This window comes from Nannobrachium achirus, assembly GCF_963921795.1.
Source record: "Nannobrachium achirus genome assembly, chromosome: 20".
Classification (NCBI taxonomy): Eukaryota; Metazoa; Chordata; class Actinopteri; order Myctophiformes; family Myctophidae; genus Nannobrachium; species Nannobrachium achirus.
Genome location: NC_137827.1, coordinates 47,942,082 through 47,966,853, shown reverse-complemented (window position 1 = coordinate 47,966,853; position 24,772 = coordinate 47,942,082). Strand labels below are relative to the sequence as shown.

At 41.7% G+C, this 24,772-nt stretch overlaps 1 protein-coding gene across 1 annotated transcript in view; it reads left to right on the top strand.

Moving 5' to 3' along the window:
* Window positions 1–24,772, top strand: part of atrn (attractin) — a gene marked incomplete at its 5' end in the record, with an annotated part of 253,285 nt that overhangs the window by 35,290 nt on the left and 193,223 nt on the right. The window contains 8 exon segments of the mRNA XM_080750193.1: window positions 2,688–2,816; window positions 5,254–5,310; window positions 5,312–5,454; window positions 12,305–12,476; window positions 15,818–15,908; window positions 18,674–18,926; window positions 19,654–19,837; window positions 23,786–23,940. Coding sequence (XP_080606319.1) covers window positions 2,688–2,816; window positions 5,254–5,310; window positions 5,312–5,454; window positions 12,305–12,476; window positions 15,818–15,908; window positions 18,674–18,926; window positions 19,654–19,837; window positions 23,786–23,940 — 1,184 coding nt within the window.

The window sequence follows — 24,772 nt, the reverse complement described above, 5'->3', positions numbered from 1 at the left end:
ATGATTGCTCTGCTCAACCCATAGTCTATTGTTTCTTTTTTGCTCTTGTCTATAGCAGTTGTTTTCAACCCTTTTCGTATCAAGGTCCATTATTTATTTGGCATTTGAGCCACGGACCACCATTTGATGACATTTGGCCTCTCAGACCCAAAACGTAGAATATTTTATTGTCATTGAGTTTAGCACGCACACACGCATGCGTACACACACACACACACACACACACACACACACACACACACACACACACACACACACACACACACACACACACACACACACACACACACACACACACACACACACACTGTTGACCGTGACCTCTGAAGACCTAATAAAGGTCAACTGGCCCTATTGGGATATTGCACTGCTGTCACTGTGTGGGGGCCCTCATGAATATGAAGGAATAATTATCTAAACTTTATATTCAGTGCTTGCCATTTGTCATCTCCAGGCTGTCAGGAATTCTCCACCCACGGATGTGCATTTACCTAGATGCCGCGCTCTGCAATGCAATATTGTATTTCTTTTATTGAATTAAGACCTAGCCTTCTTTAGAAAAGTTTTAGATTGATGTCATGCGAGGAAGCAGTCAGGTGTGCGCTCTGCACCGCCTCACTCAAGATCTCCCATTAATGAACATCTTCATTAATAAAACCTCACTGAGCTGTCATCATTCCCAAGCATTTGACTGCACCGCTTGTTTTAATTGCCTTATGGGTTCTGTCTGTGATGTGGGAATTGCCGACAGAGTCGGGACAGCTTTCATTTTTTAACACGGGACGCGCACGGAATCTGATTATAATAAAATGTATATTTAGAATGGTTTATCTGTAGTTTTATTTAGCAACAATCTTTTGCCCTTGGCATTGTGTAAACACTTGGGTATGGGACAGAGACTACCGCGTGTCCAGCCTGTGACGTCAGTCATCTGCTGCAGGGGTTTTCAAAGTGGGTGACGGGGCACCCTGGGGTGCCGTGACGGCAGTCCAGGGGTGCCACGAGATAATTTGATAACATTTGGAATTTGTCTGGACACTTAAAAGAATATTTAGTATCATTTTAAACGTGAAGTACAAAGTCATTTTTAGTCAGTTCTAACCAAAATGGCTGTTATCTCGATGTTTTCCTTGTACCATAATCGCTAAAATATTCATTCATTCAGCTAATATATGCTATAAATATGAGATGCTGGGAGTGAAAACTATGAATATAATGTAGGGGTGCCTCGGATGAAAAAATATTTATAGGGGTGCCCTGAGCCTAAACATTTTGGGAACCCCTGATCTACTGTATGACGTCAGCCATGTGACCTTTGATGACTTTGGGCAAGCTTTCGATCCAATCAGAGCCCCTTTGACTTCCAGTATGAAATGTTGAGTTATTTAGGCCTAGAATTATTGAATGCTTTAACCAGTGGAAAAATAGCAGATATACAAGCTCACAGCGCGGCACCGAGTGCCGCGCTGCGAGCTTGTAGATCTGCTATTTTTGAAAAAGTCGTGAAAATGTGTGCAAATCTTTGAATATATGTATGTTTGTAACTTACATTTTGCTTCTGGGGGGTCCCTGGAACTAAATATTTTGAGATGGGGGTCCGTGGCCAAATACATATCAGTTTGGGGGTCCTTCACATGAAAAGGTTTGAGCACCACTGACATAGTAGTCTCTCAAGAACAGACTAACTGAGCTCCAGTTAAGTTAAAAGGACCTTTTCGTTGACGATGGCCAGCCAGATTGCTGACATAGAAACATAGGTTTTTCAAAAAAATCTTAGAAGGATTCAAAAGACACTTACTGTATAGAATCGGGTCAAAATTCTAATTTTCACGTTTTTTTTTTTTTTTTTTTAAATAGATCTACAAGCTCGCAGCGTGGCACTCGGTGCCGCGCTGTGAGCTTGTATATCTGCTGTTTTTCAATAGTTAAAGCATAAAATAATGATACACAATAATGTGCACCCGTTCTAAATGGGTTAAACATTAGCGTATTTTATAGTATAAAACATGTGAAGAAATCGGTACTTCTGTGGCCAACTGGCAGTGCGATCAAGAAATGTGGTGCCGATCGGGCCCGGCGGTTTTTACGAGATTAGCGCCAGACAGACAGACTTCTAAGACGGCTCGCCTCCGAGGAGCCACTCCATATAAAAAAACGAACAAACGCAGCATTGATAACACATTAACGGTACTGTAGTAGTTTTTTTGGCGCGTGTGGTTGTTGTACTGTTGCTGATGCTTATGGCAGTTCTGTGGTTTTTACCATTCATCATGGTTCCCGACCACACACACGCTACTAGGTGTTTGTGCTAATGTTTTTGTACTTCAATACTTTACTTCTACTCCACTACATCTCGGATCCAAATATTGTACATGTTTCTGAAAACCATGGTCGATTTTGATTATTATTACAAAACATACAATGACCACTTAGACCGTTACTCCATATACATTTCAGCCATTTGAAAATAGCCGATCTACCAGATCTTAGATCTATTTTCAAAAAGTTTTCTACACATTTGAAAACTTGAAGCCAATATTTTTGGACCTTTACTCAAGTACATTTTGAATTCCAGACTTTTTACTTGTACCAGAGTATTTCTACATTGCAGTATTGATACTTCCACTCAAGTAAAACATGATTAACTTTTTCCACCACTGGTGACATCTTCTTTCTCCTCATTCCAGTGGTCTAATCGTCCCAGAGCGCTACAGCAATGAGACGGTCCCCGAGGTGGTGTCCCAGTCCGGCTACGCCCTGCTGCACTTCTTCAGCGACGCAGCCTACAACCTGACCGGCTTCAACATCTCCTACAGGTGAATACCCAGAAGACACTCATTCAGCAAAATAAGCAAAAACTTTGGAGGGAACCAGCTACTAGATGGTTCGATTAGTCTTTCGCCCCTATACCCAGGTCGGACGACCGATTTGCACGTCAGGACCGATGCGGGCCTCCACCAGAGTTTCCTCTGGCTTCCCACTGCCCAGGGATATTTAACGGATTTATGAAAACAAGCCCCCCCCCCAAAAAAAAACGAATTGGTCACAGGATAGCTTATAAAACCTATATCCATAGGATATTTGAAAATGGGCGATCTACAAGAGATTGTAGAGCTTGTGGATCTGCTATTTTCAGTTTAAAAAAAGTGAATTATTTTGAATTTTTAACACAAATCATGGGCTCATGGTACAAAAAATATTTTAGCCTTGGACCAATAAATATTGAGGGGTTTCCTTGTCATGAAAATGTTTGAGAACCACTGGTTTGATCAACTTTAGGAAGCAAGCCCAAATAAGCAAATACAACCCCCCAAAAAAACAACCTGCAACTTCTGTACCAACAAGCAACTTTACAGAAAAACAAGCCCAAAGTTGCTTATAATAAGCAGACATGGCAACACTGGACTTATTACTCAGTAATGCGTCCACTGTAATGATTACTGAGCAAACCAATGGTTATTTTTTTTTTTGCCTTTGCACTTATTGTACTGTACAAGCATAACAAAATCAACACACACTAGAGGAAAGCGGGTGGCTGTGGTAACTTAAATAGATATGGGCCACACTAACATTTATTATCATCTCCTCGAGCTGCAATTATTCTGAAAGTATTATTTTCCTGACCTGAAACCTGGGTTTACCTGTGACCATTATACCCACTAATCACTATTACACCACAGAACATGCTATGGTTTCACTCTGATACTACAGGCAGGAGGAAATCAGCACACAAAACAATATAAAGTAAAAAAAAACTTCAGTATGTAGTAATATAAATGTTGGATTTGGCTTTGTTGTGAGGCAAGAAGCAATAAATGTGGAATGGAACAAAAATGTTATTGTCCGCATAGCTGGACCTTTGCCTTTGATTTCACAATGTTAGAACAGGCAATATATAGGTAGGATAGGACAGACACTGAGCTGCAACTGTCAATTATTTTAAGTGATTTTATTAAGTGATTAATTAACAAATTGTTGATCTATAAGCTAGTGAACGGTGCCATCCAGTGTCTATTACCACCACGCGCCCCATTCACTCCCGTTATAAGGCCTTTTCTTTTTTTATCCTCATCGTGTCGGGTGTCATTCCGTTTACCCCGGAAGTAATTGGTGACCCATTAGCTAGCGAACAGCGCCATCCAGAGTAAAAAATAAGCAACTCAGGGAAACAAAGGCTTGAGTCTGACATTGTGCCCTGTCTGAACGATTTACAATGGGAGGGACTTTGACTTCCCCTAAACCAATCACTAGAGATCAGTGGATCCACCTACTTGTGGCTTGATCCGTGCGCACAACATTGCTAGCCCATTAGCACACACAATGGCAACAAGCATCGCGTGTGTCTGTGTGCGAGCAATCACGCGTGGCCGCGCGTTGTGTGTCTGTGCGAGTGACTGCTTCTACACAGAACTGCGATCATAAACGTGTAATAAACATCAATCTATCGCAGTCAGTGAGTTAATTGTAGCCTCTGTAATAGTTGAAATTGTGACTTTTTAAAACATTTTTGATTAACTGCTCAGCTATAATAAAACCATGGCCAGAATGCACCAATTGCACGTTTTTTTGAAAACTGGACTCGTGGAAAAGGTTGAGTCAATTTCTTTTTTTTTTCTCACCCGCTCCCATGCGCACGCACGCACGCACGCACGTGCACGCGCGTGCACACACACACACACACACACACACACACACACACACACACACACACACACACACACACACACACACACACACACACACACACACACACACACACACACACACACACACACGCACACACAACACCTTCAAAGGGCTAATGGAAGCCCCAAAGTTTTCCTTTTTTCATGTTCATTCTTGACTTCATCACCATGGCGACGAGACTAAAGTTGGGTCTGAAAATCAGATCCTTGAATAAAAGCTCAGTCTCTCATACACACACACACACACACACACACACACACACACACCAAGCACACACACACTTGTATTACCATATTAGTGAGGACATAAATCCTTTTGGGACGGCTTTGACAACGGCCAATAACTGAAATATAGGAGGTCTACAAGCTCACCGCTGTGATGCGTTGCGAGCTTGTAGATCGGCCTTGTAGATTCTTTTTTTTTTTTTATATATAAAGGCATATCTTCAACCCCAACAGCTAAACATCTATATAATAAAATGTAAGATTCATCCCTGATTCTAGAAACGTTTATCCGACGCTAACACAACGTGTCACCCTCGTGCTTTTCCTTCCTCCCTCTTCTCAGACTGAACACGTGTCCTAACGACTGTTCGGGTCGCGGAGAATGCCGCGTGGCCAACGCCCGGCTCCGTGCACTGCGAGTGTGAGTCCAACTGGAAGGGCGAAGCCTGCGACGTGCCCTACTGCCAGGCGAACTGCGGCTTCCCTTCCAGAGGCCGCTGCCAGAGCAGCGCCAAGTCCTGCGTCTGCAACCCTGGATGGCAAGGTGGGTCTGTCTGCACTCTGCAGGGGGTGGGGTTGGAAGAGCAGTGAAATGTCAATGAATGAATCAAATGAACCCATTTAGGCCTAGAATTATTGAATGCTTTAACCAGTGAAAAATAGCAGATATACAAGCTCACAGCGCGGCACCGAGTGCCGCGCTGCGAGCTTATAGATCTGCTATTTTTGAAAAAAGTCGTGAAAATGTGTGCAAATCTTTGAATATATGTATTTTCAAAGCGAATGTTTGTAACTCAAATTTTGCTTCTGGGGGGTCCCTGGAACAAAATATTTTGAGATGGGGGTCCGCGGCCAAATACAAATCATTTTGGGGGTCCTTCACATGAAAAGGTTTGAGAACCACTGACATAGTAGTCTCTCAAGAACAGACTAACTGAGCTCCAGTTAAGTGAAAAGGACCTTTTCTTTGACGATGGCTGGCCAGATTGCCGACATAGAAACATAGGTTTCTCAAAAAATCTTAGAAGGATTCAAAAGACACTTATAGAATCGGGTCAACATTCAAATTGTCACGATTTGTAAAAAAAAAGCAGATCTACAAGCTCGCAGCGTGGCACCGAGTGCCGTGCTGTGAGCTTGTATATCTGCTGTTTTTGGAGCGGTGAAAGCGCTCCCAATGAACAGGTATGTCTGTGGGTATGTGGCTGGGTGGCTGGCTGGGTGGCTGGCTGGGTGGCCGTGTCCGTAGTCTGGCAATACCTTGAGTGGCCACACACAAAACACTAGTTAAAGGAGGGGCGCTGTTTTGTGCAGGCCAGGCACACTCACCACTCACTCACAGGCACAGTTTACACTCACTCACCCACTCACATAGGGTACAGCTGCTCAAATTCACCGCTCCACTTCGAACCGAGGTTTGATTTTTCAATAGTTAAAGCATAAAATAATGATACACAAAATGTGTACCTGTTCTAAATGGGTTAACAAATCAGTTTGTTGGAACACAATCCCCTGCCGTTCATACAGGGATGGGACGATATGAAAATTTCATTTCACGATTATTGTGACCAAAACAAAATGTGATTTACGATATTATCGTGATAATCAAAATATCCCCAACATCCAATTATCCTGGGGCGGAATATTTTTTCTCTATTTTTCTAAATGTTCTAAATGTCGCACACCGAAAATAGCTTGCAGTGTATCGTTGTTGTTGGGTGGAAACCGTGTATGTCAAAAACCGTTTGTTTTGTATTGATCATTTTAAAAATGATTTTAAACTAGTGAAAAGCGAGGCATTGTGCAGGTCTGCTATTTTCACTAGTTTTGTGTGACAGTCTTGTATGGCGAAGCAGGGCTTTACTGAAACTAATTTTGAAACTTGGAGATGCGAGGTTTCTGCCCGACAGTGACGATAAATGAGCTTGTCGGACAGCTTTGTTACTTGCACGACACAATCCCGCCACTCTTTTGTGGGGTGCCAAGATTCAGTAGCAACTGCAGCAGGCCCTTCGATTGATGGCGTTTTACCTGCTGAAGAAATGGCTACGCTAAGCCAGTTCAACCACCCATAGCGGCCAGAATTGCCCTGCATTTATTTGTCTTTGTGGCTGGTGTCACATCCATGTGGGTGGCACTTCCGCTTAGCTGGCAGTTTTAGTGGCACTGCTGCCAGCTGTGTGACCTATTTTTCAACTCGCCATGCTGATTTGAATGTCCAGTGTTTTCTCTGGGACAGGGGTGGGCAACTTTGATGATGGTGGGGGCCACTATATTTCCACCTTCACTCCAGAGGGCCACATTGCATATTGCTACGTCCTACTTTGTCATTCTAGTATCTCATACAAAAGAAGCAAAAAATAGCAGATCTACAAGCTCAAAACGCATCGCAGTTGATCAGCTATTTTTGCTTCTTTTGAATCGGAATCCTGAATTCTTTTTTGTTATTTTTTTAATTGGAATCCTGAAATTTGTATTTAATTTCAAACACATTTAGTTATATAGTCATGTTAACTTTATGTACCTAAATACAAATACATTGGACATAAAAAAATACATTTTAATACTACTATACTAGTCATTAAGCTACTAATATAGGCTGACGGAATTAAAGCAGGTCATGTTTGGAATTCTAACCGCTGAAATCAATAATATATCAGTATTCCGGTATTAACCAGCGGGACGCCAGTTGCCCATGTATGCTCTAGGATGAAGTTGTAACAGCGGCACTGAATAATGATATTGAAAAAACAAAACATTTGCCCTCGAAGTGATATGTCTTTTAGATTGACAGCTGTCGCAGAGTCACAGGGCCGGGCTAAACACGGTGTAACTGCAATGCGGGGGCTTTTTTTTTTTTTGTATGCAGGATCATTATTTAGATCAGGGGTCTTCGACAGGGGGTCCCGGGACCCTTAGGGGGTCCTCAGAGTTACTCCAGGGGGTCCTCCAAATATTTGTGTGATAGAAACGTTCTACTTTTTTAATATTAACCACTTTAACCCTAGCGTCCATATGGAGAACTTTAGCCAAAAATAGCAGATCTACAAGCTGCGTTGTGAGCTTGTAGATCGGCAATTTTCGGCAAAGAGGTTTGGTGTAGAGGGGGAAAAAGAGCAGACTTAAGTACAGAGTGAAAGGTCAAGTTTATTAAGTATTGACGGTTCAAGTGGTTAAATATCTGAAAACACACATTGACATGAATCCAAAATACAATGACGATTGTGCTGTCAAACGATGAAACTATGGAATCTATGAAAAGGTCGTGGGGGTCCCTGCTTCATCTCTCTCATCTAAGGGGTCCTTGGCCTGAAAACGTTGAAGACCCAGCTGATTTATATCATTGTTGTTTCCTTGCTCATTCCTATCAAATAATTTGGATGGTTGTAATGTTAAGCTTAATTTATACCCCATGCGCAACAGTGTTACTTTCTTCTCAAATGAACAAATCTACAAAATATCCACACCTTGCATTGCGACGCGATGGTGACTTGCAAATCTGTTCTTTATGCAATCAGCACTCTATGTAATGGGAGTGAAGTAGCTGGATTTCCTTTTTTTTTGGGGGGGGGGGGGGAGGGGGAGGACATGAAGCCTAATCCTCGTGATCAACATTGATTTGCAAATTGAAAGATATTCATAGAACCCTATTTAAACCCCACTCCAACGAGAACCGACGGTAATACCCCTGATATTACTTGTTCAATTCTCTCCATGAGCAAAGGTGACTGTAGAGGATAATTATCCTCATTCCATTGTCACCCGGTATACTGAGATAGTCTTATCTCTTAAGAGCGATGCTGCAGCCTCAGCATCAACAGCACCATCTCGGCCAGCTGGGTCATTAGCACCCCGTGTTCCTATTGCCCCCCCCCCCCCCCTCCCCATTCCTGTAGATGCGCTTATTCTTTTTTTTTTTTTAGATTCAAGGCCATCTGGGCTCCAAATGCTCTGTTAGTTTTTAACCCATTTAGGCCTAGAATTATTGAATGCTTTAACCAGTGAAAACTAGCAGATATACAAGCTCACAGCGCGGCACCGAGTGCCGCGCTGTGATCTTGTAGATCTGCTATTTTTGAAAAAGTTGTGAAAATGCATGCAAATCTTTGAATATATGTATTTTTAAAGCGAACGTTTGTAACTCAAATTTTGCTTCTGGGTGGTCCCTGGAACTAAATATTTTGAGATGGGGGTCCGTGGCCAAATACATATCATTTTGGGGGTCCTTCACGTGAAAAGGTTTGAGAATCACTGACATAGTAGTCTCTCAAGGACCAATCTGAGTTCCCAGAGGTTCTTTTTTTCGCCACTAGGGGGACGAGAAGAACCTCTGGGCCAAAACTATGATATTCCTGGCCAGGAAGTTGTCCCAGGCTCAGAATCTGAGCTGGGACAATACAGGAAGTAGAGCCCTGTGCAAACCTTCAAAACATTCAGAATAGAAACCAACCAAAAACACTACAACAATATGCAGCCCATGTTTCAAGGTGAATCCTACCAGACTACTCAAGGACTAAATGAGCTCCAGTTAGGTGAAAAGGACCTTTTCTTTGACGATGGCTGGCCAGATTGATGACATAGAAACATAGGTTTTTTCCCAAAATCTTAGAAGGATTCAAAAGACACTTATAGAATCGGGTCAAAATTCTAATTTTCACGATTTTTCAAAAATAGCAGATCTACAAGCTCGCGAGTGCTGCGCTGTGAGCTTGTATATCTGCTATTTTTCAATAGTTAAAGCATAAAATAATGATCCACAAAATGTGTACCCGTTCTAAATGGGTTAAACGGTTCCGCAGCACCACACGCTTACACTACGCTAAGAGATGACGGCTTAATTCGACCACGGTTATCTCGCCGGCTCAATGTGCTCATGATCTAATTACTGAGGTTGAGGGAGTTTGAGAAACAGTACTGGTGTTATCTTAGTCTTTATTACCCTGTCACGGAGTCTCGGGCTTAGAGGAGTAGCTCACTTAGTGAGTGTATACACACCCGTGCTGCCAGCCTCCAAATGAACCCATTTTATACAGCCAGCCATCCAGCCAGCCAGTGAGAAACCTAAGACGGAATGCCCGCTTAGTGAAGCCAGCCTTGCATTTAATCGTCTCTCTCTCCCCCTTCCAAATGGATTGCCCTTCAATAAATTACCTCTTGTAAAAGGAGCCCTAAGGCTGAGTTAATTTTATTTTATTCCTTCTCATTCAGAAATGATGGCAGATACAAACATTATTATTATTGTTTATTTAACCACATGAACCCTAGCCCCATATAGAACCTCGCCCTCCGCTGCATACTGTTGTGCTCCAAGATGAGGTCCTAAGGGGATATCACCGGGCTGGGGTAGAAAGCCTCCATGCCGAGGTACTGTAGATCACCCTTTTCCCGAAATTGTATCTAAAAAGAAAAGGTAGTTCTGCGCTCCCAGAGTATGATTTTCCATCCGGCGGTACATAAAACATGCACTACGGCGTTGGGAAACGGTTTAAATCGCTTATTTAGTCTCATTAAATTCGGAAAAGCCCCCGGCGGAACCCTTGCATCCTTATTCTGTTAAGTGCACAACGTGTGAGCTTGTAGATCAGCTATTTGTTTGGTGAAGCGATTTTCTGTTGAGGGTGCAAAAAGGAGCGGTCTTGCTATAGAGCTCTGAGGGACCCCAATCCACTGAGTATATATTGTTTTAAAGGTATATTCAGTGATTGTATTTCATTCAAATAAAAATATAATTGGTACATTTTCCATTCACTCACCTCACTAGAATGTGTGCTGACCATATAAGGACTTCCACCATGGCCCTTGTTACGAGCATAGCTAGATTCGGTTTTCAGAGGTGGCCAGCCAGTCCTCGACCAATCAGGGTAGAGTATTTAATTATGATGGTCAAAATAAAGGTTTTGAGAACCACAGTCGCTCTGAATTAAGAACGTCTGCTAAATGCCTAGATTGTAAACTACTGAACTCATAAAATGCCACATTCTCGTAGTAAATCAGTATCATACATATCCTGAAGCTGGAGACGTAGGCCTACCTACCCGGCCACTTTCATTATCACTGAATACACCTTTAAGTGGTTAATCTAAGCTGTGTGATATGTATCAACATGACTTGATGGGGAATTGCAGCCACAGGAAGGAGCCACGCAGAGACTGAGTGGAAGTGCCTTTATTGGCCACATCACTTTCCTTTTCCTGTCACATGACCCACTGCTGCATTGTGTTTATAATGACCACGGGGAAACTCTCCTGGCACACAAACATCCTGTGTCCTTCTGATGCCCCCGTCATATTCTGCACGCAGACCGCTGAGACTGATTGTTTGGTCAATGTTTGGATCCGAGCAGCCCAAGTAAAAGTATCAATACTGCAACACAGGAATACTCTGTTAACAAGCAAAAGTCTGGTAATACAAATTTACTTCGCGAAAAGTACAAAAGTATTGGCATTGAAATATACCTAAAAGTACCAAAAGTAGATGTACTCATTATGCAGAATGTCCTGTCATAAATGTTCAAATGTATAAAAAAAAAAAATCTTTTGAAAGTAGCAGATCTACCAGCTCACAATTTGTCGCATCGTAACACCTTGTGAGCTTGTAGATTGGCTATTTTCAGTTGGACGAAATGTATATAGGGTTGAAGTGGTTAATGTTTGTTTTGTAATAATAATCAAAATCTAATGTAGCTATAACTAAACTTGTAGTAGTGGAGTAGAAGTAAAAGTACTGAGAATTGGAAATGCGCCAGTAAAGTAAAAATAACTCAAAATTGTACTTGGAGTACAGAACCGGGGTAAATCTACTTGGTTACTTTACACCACTGCATTGGAGAGGCTCCAGTCAGCCTGACTCCATGCAGAAACCTGCCCTTTTTATTCAGAATGAATTCCACATTTTCCAGATAATTCATACAGCGCCGGGTAGCGAGTGCCTGAGTGGGCATGATGTGTTGTTCTCCATTTGCTTTATTTGTTTTATTAATTAAAATTATCTTGGCATATATAGCTTGCCGTTTGGCAGAAATAGAAATAAAACAATTTATTTTTGTGCACGGAAATGCCAGCTTCCGTCAGTCAGATTTCGGGAGGTGTAGTTCCAGACTCTATATAGCATTTGGAGATTGTGGAATAGTTTTAAACTATTGAGACTATTGAAATTACAACGTTTCAGGATCCCAAGGGCTAAAGGCCTGTCCATACTTTGACCGAAACCGAACTTTTCAGGTCAAAAGGTCCGGTTCGACTACAAAATGGCGTCACTCGCGACTCTCTGAAAAGCATCAGACCGAATTAGAGTTCGGAAATTCACCGAACATTTCGTTGATACTATGGACAGGCCCTTTAGAAGTAGTTTTTTCTGTTCTCTTCTACATTGACACGATGCTCTCTGTCCTCCAGGGCCAGACTGCTCGGTCTCTGTTCCCGCCAACTCGTCCTTCTGGAGCCGGGAGGAGTACTACACGGAGGCGGGGCTGGCCAGGGCCTCCCACAAGGCTGTGGTGGACCAGGACATCATGTGGGTGGTCGGTGGCTACGTCTTCAATGCCTCCGATTATCACATGGTCAAAGCGTAAGTCTGAGTTCCCCCTTATGGGGTTACTTTGCCAACAGAAGTGTTTAAAATGATCATTCAAGACATTTAGATTGTGTAGACCAGGGTTCCCCAATTAGTTTTCCCCAAGGGCCGAATCATGTCTAGGGTACCAAGCCGAGGGCCATAACATTGCAGGGGGCGACGGTGGCGTTCCCACTACTCCAGCGACAGTTTTCGTCGTTGTCAGGTGAAAATCTTGTATGTCCAAAACCGTTCGTTTTGAATTTATCATTTAAAAAATGATTTAAACTAGTGAAAACAGCCGATCTACAAACCGCGAGGCGTTGTGTGCTTGTAGATCTGCTGTTTTCACTACTTTTGTGCGATGGCCTTGTATGATTTGCGAAAGAAGGTAAAATTTGGAGATGCGAGATTTCCACCCGACAACGATGATATACTAGTGTTGTTGCTGCTCTTATACCACCATTATTACTGGGGTTGGTGGGGGCCAGACAGTAGCCCCCTGCGGGCCGCAAATGGCCTGAGGGCCGCCTATTGGGGAACCCTGGTGTAGACCTTTTAGCTAAAGACCCAAAAGAGAAATTATGTTTGGCCAGGACCCAAACTATTGAAAATAGCAGATCTACAAGCTCACAACGCGACGCAAGCTTGTTTAAATCTCATAATTAACATATTTTTTTTAAATGTAGAAAATGCATTTAAAAGTATATAGTGTGTAGGTGGTTAGGCCTGCCATGTTGAAGTTTTAGAGATAACTCTGCCGTTGCTATGCAACTAGTAGAAATGTGGTCTTGTTGATTATTATATATTCTCACCAGCTCACCAGTTTTGCAAAACAATTATGCATTTTTAACTCTGCGCCTGGCACATGAAGCAGAAAAAACAACTCCAACTGTTAGCGTGGCTGGGTGCGGGAACAAGCAACTCAGGAACAAGCAACTGCAAGTCTGCAACAAGCAATTGCCATTTTTTTCTCCATTTGAAGACGAGAAAAAGAGGCTGGCAAAAGAGCAAGTGTGCCGTAAACACCGCACACTTTCTCTACTTTTTTGTAAACGGCAATAGAAAATAGCCACCGATTTTAAAGATAGGGCTGTGCTGGGTAAACATCATAGGATGTGATTATAGCCGTAAAATTAGTGGTCCAGACCGTCCTGCTCATGCTGAGCTCCACCCTGCCATAACACTGATTCAAGGGCACGACGTACTGGTGTTTATAAGGCTCTGTATTGGCCAAAGTCTGTCCCGGGAAGCCTGTTAACTCATTTAGAACGGGTACACATTTTGTGTATCGTTATTCTATGCTTTAACTATTGAAAAATAGCAGATATACAAGCTCACAGCGCCGCTGCGAGCTTGTAGATCTGCTATTTTTGAAAAATCGTGAAAATTAGAATTTTGACCCGATTCTATAAGTGTCCTTTGAATCCTTCTAAAGTTTTTTTGAAAAACCTATGTTTCTATGTCAGCAATCTGGCCAGCCATCGTCAAAGAAAAGGTCCTTTTCACTTAACTGGAGCTCAGTTAGTCTGTTCTTGAGAGACTACTATGTCAGTGGTTCTCAAACCTTTTCATGTGAAGGACCCCCAACATGATATGTATTTGTCCACGGACCCCCATCTCAAAATATTTAGTTCCAGGGACCACCCGGAAGCAAAATTTGAGTTACAAACGTTCGCTTTAAAAATACTTATATTCAAAGATTTGCACATATTTTTACAACTTTTCAAAAATAGCAGTTCTACAAGCTCGCAGCGCGGCACTCGGTGCCGCGCTGTGAGCTTGTATATCTGCTATTTTTCACTGGTTAAAGCATTCAGTAATTCTAGGCCTAAATGGGTTAATGAATAATGTGAAATATCACCCAGAAAAACAGTGCATTTTCAGTTAGACACTGACTACAGTAACAACATTTTTGTGAGGTTGAAAGGTCATAGTGTCACACATACGGTATACAGTAGTTTACGATGCATGTGTTCTTTCTTCGTGTCTCCCCCATCTTTCTCTCTCTTAGGCCAGTGTTGTTTTTGACAGCAAATTTTGATTTAGTTTTAGTCCTAGTCTTTTGAATAAAATGTCATTCAGTTTTATTCATAATTTAGTCACTTGAAAAGTTTTAGTCTAATTTTAGTCGACTAAATATCTTAAGATTTTAGGCGACTAAATCTACAGTTGATTTAGTCAACCGAAATGTATTTTGGCAGACCTTGATGGCATCGTAATGAGTGATTTTACACTTAGTTGCTTGCTGATTGCTGAAAATAGCCGATCTACAAGCTCACAACGCATCGCGCTGCGACGCGTTGTGAGCTTGTAGATCTGCTATTTTCAGCCCACAACATGTGAGAGCAACCAAACATAAAATGACTCTCTTCTCCACTAGTCCCTCCCTAACGTTTTAGTCTAGTTTTTATTTTGTTGACGAAATTGTCAATATATTTAGTCTTAGTTTTAGTCATCAGAGCTTAGTTTTTATTTAGTTTTCGTCAGTGAAAGAAATGCATTCGACAAACATTTCTCGTCATAGTTTTAGTCGACGAAATCAACACTGTTATAGGCAATCAAACAAAGTAGAAATTCAATGAATATTTATCTTAAAGTTGGAATATCATAGACCCTTAGAAAATGATCATTGAGTATTACTGTTACACTGTTTATCCTGTTTTTATGTTGCATTTAAAAGTTAAAAAGCTCTATTTTTGTGGACACATCCAACAGCTTCTTAAAGATATTGGATTTGACTTTGTCACCTCCCTCTTGTATTCTCACCAAAGCACTTCTCTCCCTACCCTTCTGTCTGACTATCTCCTTTGCCAAATTATGTTTGTTGTGGTGCATTCACGTGGGACACTTTTTTTGTCGAGTGCATTGATTAATTATTTAGACAATGTGATGGAAAGTACATGATCCATCCCCAAGATGCACTGCAATCTTTCATGGGCAGATGCCTTCTCCTGAATGCCTGAACGGATTTTTTTGTTTGAAAGCTGTGAAAAGCATGCACATGCATAGTGCATGATCTGTGCACGAATGTGTGCACCAGCGTGCACACTATTTTTTTAACCCTTTGTTGGCGAACCGGCAATATAAGAGGTCCAACTTTAAATATGGCACCGAAGAAGTTAAGGACACAGAACCGACCAAATGATGTCCTTCATTAATCCTTATTCGGTAAAAAAATAAAAATAAAAATATCTTCAGGTTTCTGAAGATGTTTCTACTCTTGGAGGTTATGAGATGAGAATGAAATGCGCAGATGCTTCAAGAGCGCTTAAAAAATACCACACAGATTTTCAAACATTGTTATGTCACCATGCCTGAAGCTCCTGTCCTCTCCCTGTCTTTTCTTCCTCCAGGTATAACCTCAGTTCAAAGAGCTGGCTGCCTCTCGACCCCACAGTCAACTCTGTCACGCCGCGATATGGACACTCGCTGGCCCTACATGAGGTTTGTGCACACCTCTGGCACCCAATAGAGAACACATGGAGATGTCACAAGTGATGAGCTGACAGGGGCAGTGTACACAATCTGTCACTGCAGAGGCATTTTGTCATGAGCAGGGGTCATGAACATGTCCATACACGGACAAAATGTGCCCGTGGGAAGACTTGGTTTTGTCTGTGGCAAATTCTAGATTTTGTCTTTTACACTCATTTAAATTTCTTTATTTTCATTATAATATCCAATACTGAATGTCATTACATGTCATGTCACTATGGCCTCTTAGTTGTCCACTGCTACCAGTGGTTCTCAAATGTTTTATTTTCAAGGACCCCCATAACACTGAGAGTGTACAAAGGTCTTGTACACTCTCAGTGTTACAGACCTGTTATGGTCATTCAAGGCTATCTCTTTCTGGTGTTTCTGGTAATATTATTATTGTCTTCTCGTTTTGTATGTTTGAGGCAAAAATGTCCACCACAAGCCGACATGGCGATGACCCCTGGTCATGAGGCTAGCCATTCTTTCTTATTACGTGAATTAACTTTACTCCCCAAGTACATTGACAGGTTGCATCGGTACATAGTGTGTGAACTGGAACGAGAACTTGCGTTGTACCGAATCACATAATGACATTTCGTGAACACAGCATAGAACACAGCGGGTACAGTGAGAAGAAGTTAGCTTATCACTGACCAAAATGCACAACTTACTGTATGTGAGCTTTGTGTCCCAAAAAACGTTTGATAGTAACTGATGGGAGCTATTAAATGAGTCATCGTCTGTATGTCTCAGAATTAAATGAAAATGGACATAGCTTATTGGAAACAGCTGGTGTTAGTTAAAAATGTAAATCAGGGCACCTCAAACATACTCCCGGTCAACAGTTTAATCACTGTTGTAAAACAATACAACAACAGTTTTGAATTACATTAGCAGCTGTTTGTTGGACTAATAGAACATGGTGTTTTACTTTTTATATTTGTATTTGCTATTATCAAAGTAAAAGCCTCTCTTTTTCATAGTAGAAATGTAACCATGCATAATGAGTTGTCCTGACATTGGGAAAATAACGAGTGAGAGCGGCGGAGCATTATCGCATACATCTTTTCCCACTCGTCTACTGTTTATAGGAAGAAGAAAAAACTTGACAGTTGGGGAAAGCAGGTTGTCAATGCAAAGAATATGAAAAAGAAGACAGGTAGGCGATCAAAATAGAAACTGCGAACATGCTTCCTTTATACCCATTTAGACCTGAGTCTGATTCTAAAAACACCTTCTAAATCCTGACCTAAACTGAAAAGTCTTGTTTCCGGCTGTATTGTTTCCAGCCAATGAGGGAGCAGCGTTCTTGATGACGTCACCACCAACAAGTGTGACCTGATATAAATAACAAGGCACAAGTTGGCACCTCAACAGAGTGCCGAACTTGCCCACCCACATACATACTAGGGGTGTAACGATTCAGGTACCTGACGATTCGATTCAATACCGATTCAGAGGGCTACAATTTGATTAACTTGCGATTATCGATTATCACGATTCATCACGATTCCAATACATGATTTATTTTACCCGTTCAACGACACGCGCTCGTCAGAGTACAGCTGAGTAGAGTGAGTGAGAGAGAGAGAGCAGGGAGAGGAGAGGAGAGGAGGCTTTATATGCAGATGGAGCCGGTCGAATTAGTCTTTCCGTCATCTTTTCTGTCGTCTCATGTGTTTGTTTTGATTCACCGTAAACGGTACGGTACGGCACTGAGAGCTGTAGCAGCCGCTCGACCAATCAGGAGCGGTGTGAGGCGGGCTTGCTCGAAATGCAGCCTTTTGATTGGCCATTAGAAAAAATTGCTAATAAAGAGGCTCGATGGGAGGGACACCAGACCGAGAAAGGAAGCACACTGGTGATGACGTAACTCGGGATGGCTTGCGAGGCTAGCACCGAACAGCACCGATCGCAGTACATGCACGCTCTGCCAGACGCACAAGTAGGCCATATATGGCCACGAGTTGACAGGGCGCAAGTTGGCACCGGTTGGTGTCTCTTGATGTAAAGCACTGATTTGGAGTCCAGGGAATAGAAGACGTGTTGTTATTGTGTGCAGCGTGGCGAGGACATTCAAGGACAACAGCAAAGTCATTGTCCCCCCTTGGGGGTTCGTATTGTTATTGGAGCTTTGATGATTTGGTCCATCGACTCCTGAAAAATTATCAGGCCAGTCATAATGAGGCATGGCGGATAAATTATTTGACATTTAATAAAATACCCCTTGTATACAAATAAACACATAGAATATCGTTAACGTTGCTGTCGGAAATAAAAAAAATGATGGGACGATATGACAATGTCATGTCACGATTATTGTGACCAAAGAAATCACCATTATTGCGATAATCAAAATATCCCCAACATCCATTATCCTGGGGCAGAAAAATAGCAGATCTACAAGCTCACAACGCGTCGCGACACATTGTGAGCTTGTAGATCGGCTGTAGATCTACCAAAGAGATTTGGTAGAGAGTGAAAAAAAGACTAGCTAGTTCGTATATTATAAGTACGTTTTACCAATAGAGGGTTTAAATGGTACCGGATATGCAGCTTGGCAAATACAAGGTGAATTGATCCCAGTGCATGACAGTGGATGATTTCACGATGAATGAAATCTCCACGATTATAGCGTTTTTATCATCACAATAAACGATAATAATATCGCTTATCGTCCAATCCCTAGTTCTGACGTCATTGCATCACGTGTTCCGTCCTCCTCTTAGGGGAAGATCTACATGTACGGAGGGAAGGTGGACGCCACAGGGAACGTGTCCAGCCAGCTGTGGGTCTTCCACATCCAGAACCAGACCTGGGTGCTGCTGAGCCCGCGGGCCAAGGAGCAGTACGCCGTGGTGGGCCACTCGGCCCACATCATCCCCCCTGTCCAGGACGGAGCCACCGGCCCCGTCATGCTGGTGCTGTTTGGACACTGTCCTCTGTACGGGTACATCAGCCAGGTCCAGGAGTACAACATAGGTGAGTCGTTGTTAGTGGGGGGCTGGACGACATGACTTGAAATCAATTTCACAATTATTTAGGCTTTTACTACGATTGATGAACAATTATAATTGTGGAAATTGTGGGAAAAAAATGGCTGTTGTGAGCTTGTTGATCTGCACATTTTGCGAAGTATAATACAGGTTGATTATAAAATATCTATCTGATTTTTTTTTTGTGTTGATTCATTAATGGGGAGCTTCTTGATTTATTTATAAGTCGGCCATTGTATCTAAACATTTAATTGGTTTCAATAAAATTGAAATTAAAATGTTGGTACCATCATTGGTATCATTATCAATATTTAATTACAAAGTGCTTCCCATTGTTCCCCAGGACAAATAGTGTTTGCATGAACGTGTTAGTGTATCATATAGAATGTATACTGTATGTTAACATCCTGTGTGATAGATCCCCACAAGCCTGGCTCCTAGAAGGAAACTGCAACCAAAGAAAGTATTTCATAATGCTATTTGACCCATTTGTGCTCTTTTTCTAGCTTTCGCCCTTTAGCTCCCACCATAAAAAAAAAAACTACCACCACATTACTTTACCTCAGTCTTCTGTAGTCCCCCTTTTTTACTAAGTAATGAGGTGTGTAATGGCCTAGCTTTAGCAGCTACTGGATCTACTACTACTGCTGGCCCGCCAAAGCTTGTTGGCACCAACTTAAACAGGATCCTCTCTGTTGTTGTTGTTTTGGCAGCCAAGAACACATGGAGGTTTGTGAACACAGACGGAGCCCTGGTGCAGGGAGGCTACGGACACAGCAGCGTGTTTGACCCGGGCTCCAGGGCCATTTACACCCACGGCGGGTACCGCGCCTACAATGTCAACAAATACGGCCTGACCGGAGACCTGTACAAGTACGAGGTGGACAGGAGCAGATGGTGAGTGGCTGTTGTTTTTTTTGTGTTTGAATTGTATACGTTTTTTGGGCAAATACAATTAGCCAGTAGCTATGCCCCTCCCAAAAAGCGTTTGTCCAATGCTAGCTTAGAATAACTTCCTGCTTGCCAAGGTTTGCCTTGGCAACAGCCTTGGCAAGCTGCGGGGTGCTAAGCTAGCATTGGACAAAAAGCTTTTAGGGGAGGGGCATAGCTACTGGCTAATTACGACGTCTGCATTCAGTACGCCGTTTCCCTGATTGTTTGTCAGGACCCACATTTATGGAGTATTATGGAGTATTCAAAAAGATTAAACAAAAAAAGTCACACACTTTCATCAATAAACTATTCCAACATTTTTTCAAAATCTAAGAAGTAGTGAAAATAGCATATCCACAAGATCACAACAACGCGGCGAGAAACGACACGTGCCAGTAGGCCAGGGAAGTACTTTTATGCATTTTTTTAATGCAGTTTTATTCATTTATTTTGTATATTAACTTTCATTTTTATAATGGATGTCAGTGTGATTGCGATGAAACCTATTGCAAGATCAGCTCCATGTGCACGCACGCACACACGCACACACGCGTGCACACACACAGACACAAAGTCGCACTCGATTACAATAACCTCTTTCAGAGTAAGGTCTTTCATACTGCTAAACTCCTGCAGAGCCATAGTGTAAAAAGTTTAATGGGAAGTACATGAATCCTCCTTACGCATACAGACAGCACATCTATGATTCATCTCCCTTCCTCTAAAACGTCTCCCTCGTGCCGTACATTTTTTCATCTTTAAAAATGCTCAGAAAATGCTCAAAATAGATGGAACCAGATTGTGGGCTTAGATTCTTATCATCCTGCCTTTGGATGACTGCTAGTCATTACTTCCTGTGGTATAATTGGTTGGCACTTAATTAGAGCCACATGATAATGTTGTCTTCATGTTGTTCATCTCCATAACACTGTTGCTATTATAGTCTTGTGGATTCCTGCTGTTGGAAATGGAAACTTGCAATTTGAATTGCTGTTCCTCATAGTGGCTTGGCATTTTTTTTAAACTATGCTGAGTTAACTCTGTGATGTTGGATTAGGAGGAGTTATTCTGAGGAAAGCGTTCTATATGCTTGTCGCTGTGCTTCCACTACGAAATTAAGTTACTTTTGAAGACACAAAGTCGCGAGGACAAAAACTTCTTTCAGAGTACTGTCTGATTAAAATGTTTCATTCTGAGAACTTTTTACGGTGTGGCAGGAGTCTAGACTTCTAGAAGAGGGAGGGTCTGTTTGTGTTTTTTTTTAATATATATTTTCTATACTTTCTGAAATAATAAACATCATTTTTATAATGAATTCCATATGGCTCAAATCAGGAAACTGCCCAAAGAGTCATAAGTCATAGACGACTGATGTCAAACGCAACTCAACTCATTACACATGAAGTCCTAGATCCACATTGGAGATGCAGTATACTCGTCCAGTGTGGATCTCAAGATCTACATGATTAGATTTCCTTTTTTTTTTTACATGTTTGAGTGTTAAACTATATGTAATGAGGCCGCCTGTCTGTCTGTCTTTCTTCCTGTGTGCATGTATACAATCATCACTGTCTGCATTAAGTCACTCCAGGACGGTAACATTTAAAAATGTTTGAATTTTTTTTAAGTCAGGGGTCTTCAACAGAGGCTCCGGGACCTCTAGCGGATCCCCGGAGTTACTACAGGGGTTCCGCCAGATCTTTGTTATAGGATCATTATTTTAAATTAATAATTTTAACCCTCACGTTCCTATTCTGAGGAGAACTTTAGCCAAACATAGCAGATCTACAAGCTCTCAACGCCTCGCAACGCGAGGCGTTGAGAGCTTGTAGATCCGCTATTTTCGCAAATCGGTTTGGTGTAGAGGTTTACAAAAAGAGCAGATCAAATTGACTAAGTATCGATGATTTAAGTGGTTAAATTACTGAAAAAAACACATTAACACTTATCCAACAGATACTGATGACGGTGCTGTCAAACAAGTCTATTGATCTATCTATGAAATCTATGAAAATCTGCAACACAACCCTAACCCTAACCCTATACAATATGTAGTGGGGGTCCCTGCTTCATGTCTCTCTCAACTAATGGGTCCTTGGCCTGAAAATGTTGAATACCCCTGTTTTAAGTTATTTATAAGCCTTTATTGACAGTGTAGAGAGTGAGTATGGCAATGACATTCAGCTAAAGGTCTTGCCGGGCCGGAGTCAAACTGGTGATAAGGGCGTTGTGCCCTCCGGGTATTATGACACTGGACATCCCCTTGTTAGAACTTTATTCCTTAATCTTTTTAATCTTTTTAAATGCGGTTGAGTCTGAAACTATTGTAACGAGGCTGTATATCACACAGTCTATCACTGTCTGCAAACCATCCTCGAGAGCGTGCTGCCATGTGGCTCAACTATACCAAACTCTGGGTCGTTTCACATTATGCTTGCATTACGAAAACCAGGGGTCTTCAACGTTTTTCAGGCCAAGGACCCCTTAGTTGAGAGAGAGATGAAGCAGGGACCCCCACAACCTTTTCATAGATTCCATATAGTTTCATCGTTTGACAGCACAATCATCAGTGTATTTTGGATTCATATAGATTTGTGTTTTCAGTTATTTAACCACTTGAACCGTCAATAGTTAATAAACTTGACCTTTCACTCTGTGCTCTTTTTTTCCCCCCTCTACACCAAACCTCTTTGCCGAAAATAGCTGATTTTTTGGCTAAAGTTCTTAGAATATGGACACTAGGGTTCAAGTGGTTAATATAAAAAAGGAGAAAAAAGTTTCTATCACACAAAGGATTTGGGGGACCCCCTGTAGTAACTCTTGAGGACCCCCTAGGGGTCCCGGGCCCCCTGTTGAAGACACCCGACGTAAACAGTACACTAAAACTGAATAAATGGTAACATGCTATACAATGTTGAAATTTACAGTACTCTGTTGTGCAATAGACCAAATCATCATGACTCGGCTTACGCCCAAGCCATTTGCCAACACATATTCGGATTTGGTCTAGACCAGTGGTTCTCAAAGTGGAAAAAAAACTATAACTCTGACAGTGTACAAATGGAACCAAATGAACCCTTAAGAGACCTTGAAATTTGAAAGTTTGAGAAACACTGGTCTATACTAGCGTGTATCTATACTAGCGTGTATCAAAACAACATCCGGCTCCCAACAATGGAACAAGGGCGGAACGCTTGTTTTCCGCGGAGATGACGGAGGCGCACCGGCGTTATATTATAAACACAATCTGATCTAGTTATAACAGCAATCATGACATAGGCTATTTATTATAATCACTAATTCACTATGACGTGTCTTTAATTATAATTCAAGTAAAAATAGTTAAATAACAAGGACAAATTGTTCTGCCCACAACCTTATCAAACCAAATTAGATACATACATAGATAGATAGATAGATACTGTAGATAGATAGATAGATACCTTTATTACCCAAGGGGGAAATTCAGTTGTCCAGTTGTAGCACAGCAGTATACAGTTATTTACAAAGTTACAGAGAAGTAAGAAAAAAGATAGATAAGATGAAAAAACAAGAACAGTACAGTACCAATAAAGAGAAGGTGCATCAATAGTAGTACAGTACCAATAAAGAGAAGGTGCATCAATAGAGCGAAATTATTGCCTAAACTACTGTAAATGTAGGTCTATTATAACTATGATAATGGTTCTTGTAAGTCCCAATTATTAAGTAGAATACTTGACCTTATAAATATATAATGTTTATAATGTGTTCACGAGTGAGCTCTAGGCACCTCCGCGCGGTCCAGGCGAACACAACAGAGCATCACACCCTACCATATAATATACAATGCTATGCTAGCATTATTTTGTCAACCTGTTCTGTGCTCTTGGCTGATCTAACGACCATTGCTGTGTGCATGTCTTTGTGCAGGACCATTCTGAAGGACAGCGGGTATTTCCGTTACCTCCACACGGCGGTGGTTGTGAGCGGGACCATGTTGGTGTTTGGAGGCAACACGCACAACGACACGTCTGTCAGCCTCGGGGCCAAGTGCTTCTCCTCAGACTTCATGGCCTACGACATGGGTCAGTACCACGTTTTTAATTTATGTTTAACTTCATTTATTAATTAGTTAGGCCTAGAATTATTGAATGCTTTAACCAGTGAAAAATAGCAGATATACAAGCTCACAGCGCGGCACCAAGTGCCGCGCTGCGAGCTTGTAGATCTGCTATTTTTGGAAAAAGTCGTGAAAATGTGTGCAAATCTTTGAATATTATGTATTTTCAAAGCGAACGTTTGTAACTCAAATTTTGCTTCTGGGGGGTCCTTGGAACTAAATATTTTGAGATGAGGGTCCGTGGCCAAATAAATATCATTTTGGGGGTCCTTCACATGGAAAAGTATGAGAACCACTGACATAGTAGTCTCTCAAGAACAGACTAACTGAGCTCCATTTAAGTGAAAAGGACCTTTTCTTTGGCGATGGCTAGCCAGATTGCTGACATAAAAACGTAGGGTTTTCAAAAAATCTTAGAAGGATTCAAAAGACACTTATAGAATCGGGTCAAGATTCAAATTTTCACGAAAAAAAAATAGCTGATCTACAAGCTCGTAGCGCGGCACTCGCGCTGTGAGCTTGTATATCTGCTATTTTTCAATATTTAAAGCATAAAATAATGATACACAATAATGTGTACCCGTTCTAAATGGGTTAAGGGAATGGTTTGTCTCAACATGTGTAAAATGTTTGATATCAGGTGATATTGAAATATCCAGTCCGTCCACTTGAATATTGTCTGTTTCCATTGGGTAGAAAGGATACAATAAGCAGAGGGTTGACAGTTTGAAGCCAGGCTGCTGCAAGGTGCTGACCAGAAAGAGTCTAGCAAGGACCATTTGACATCGGTTTGTTAC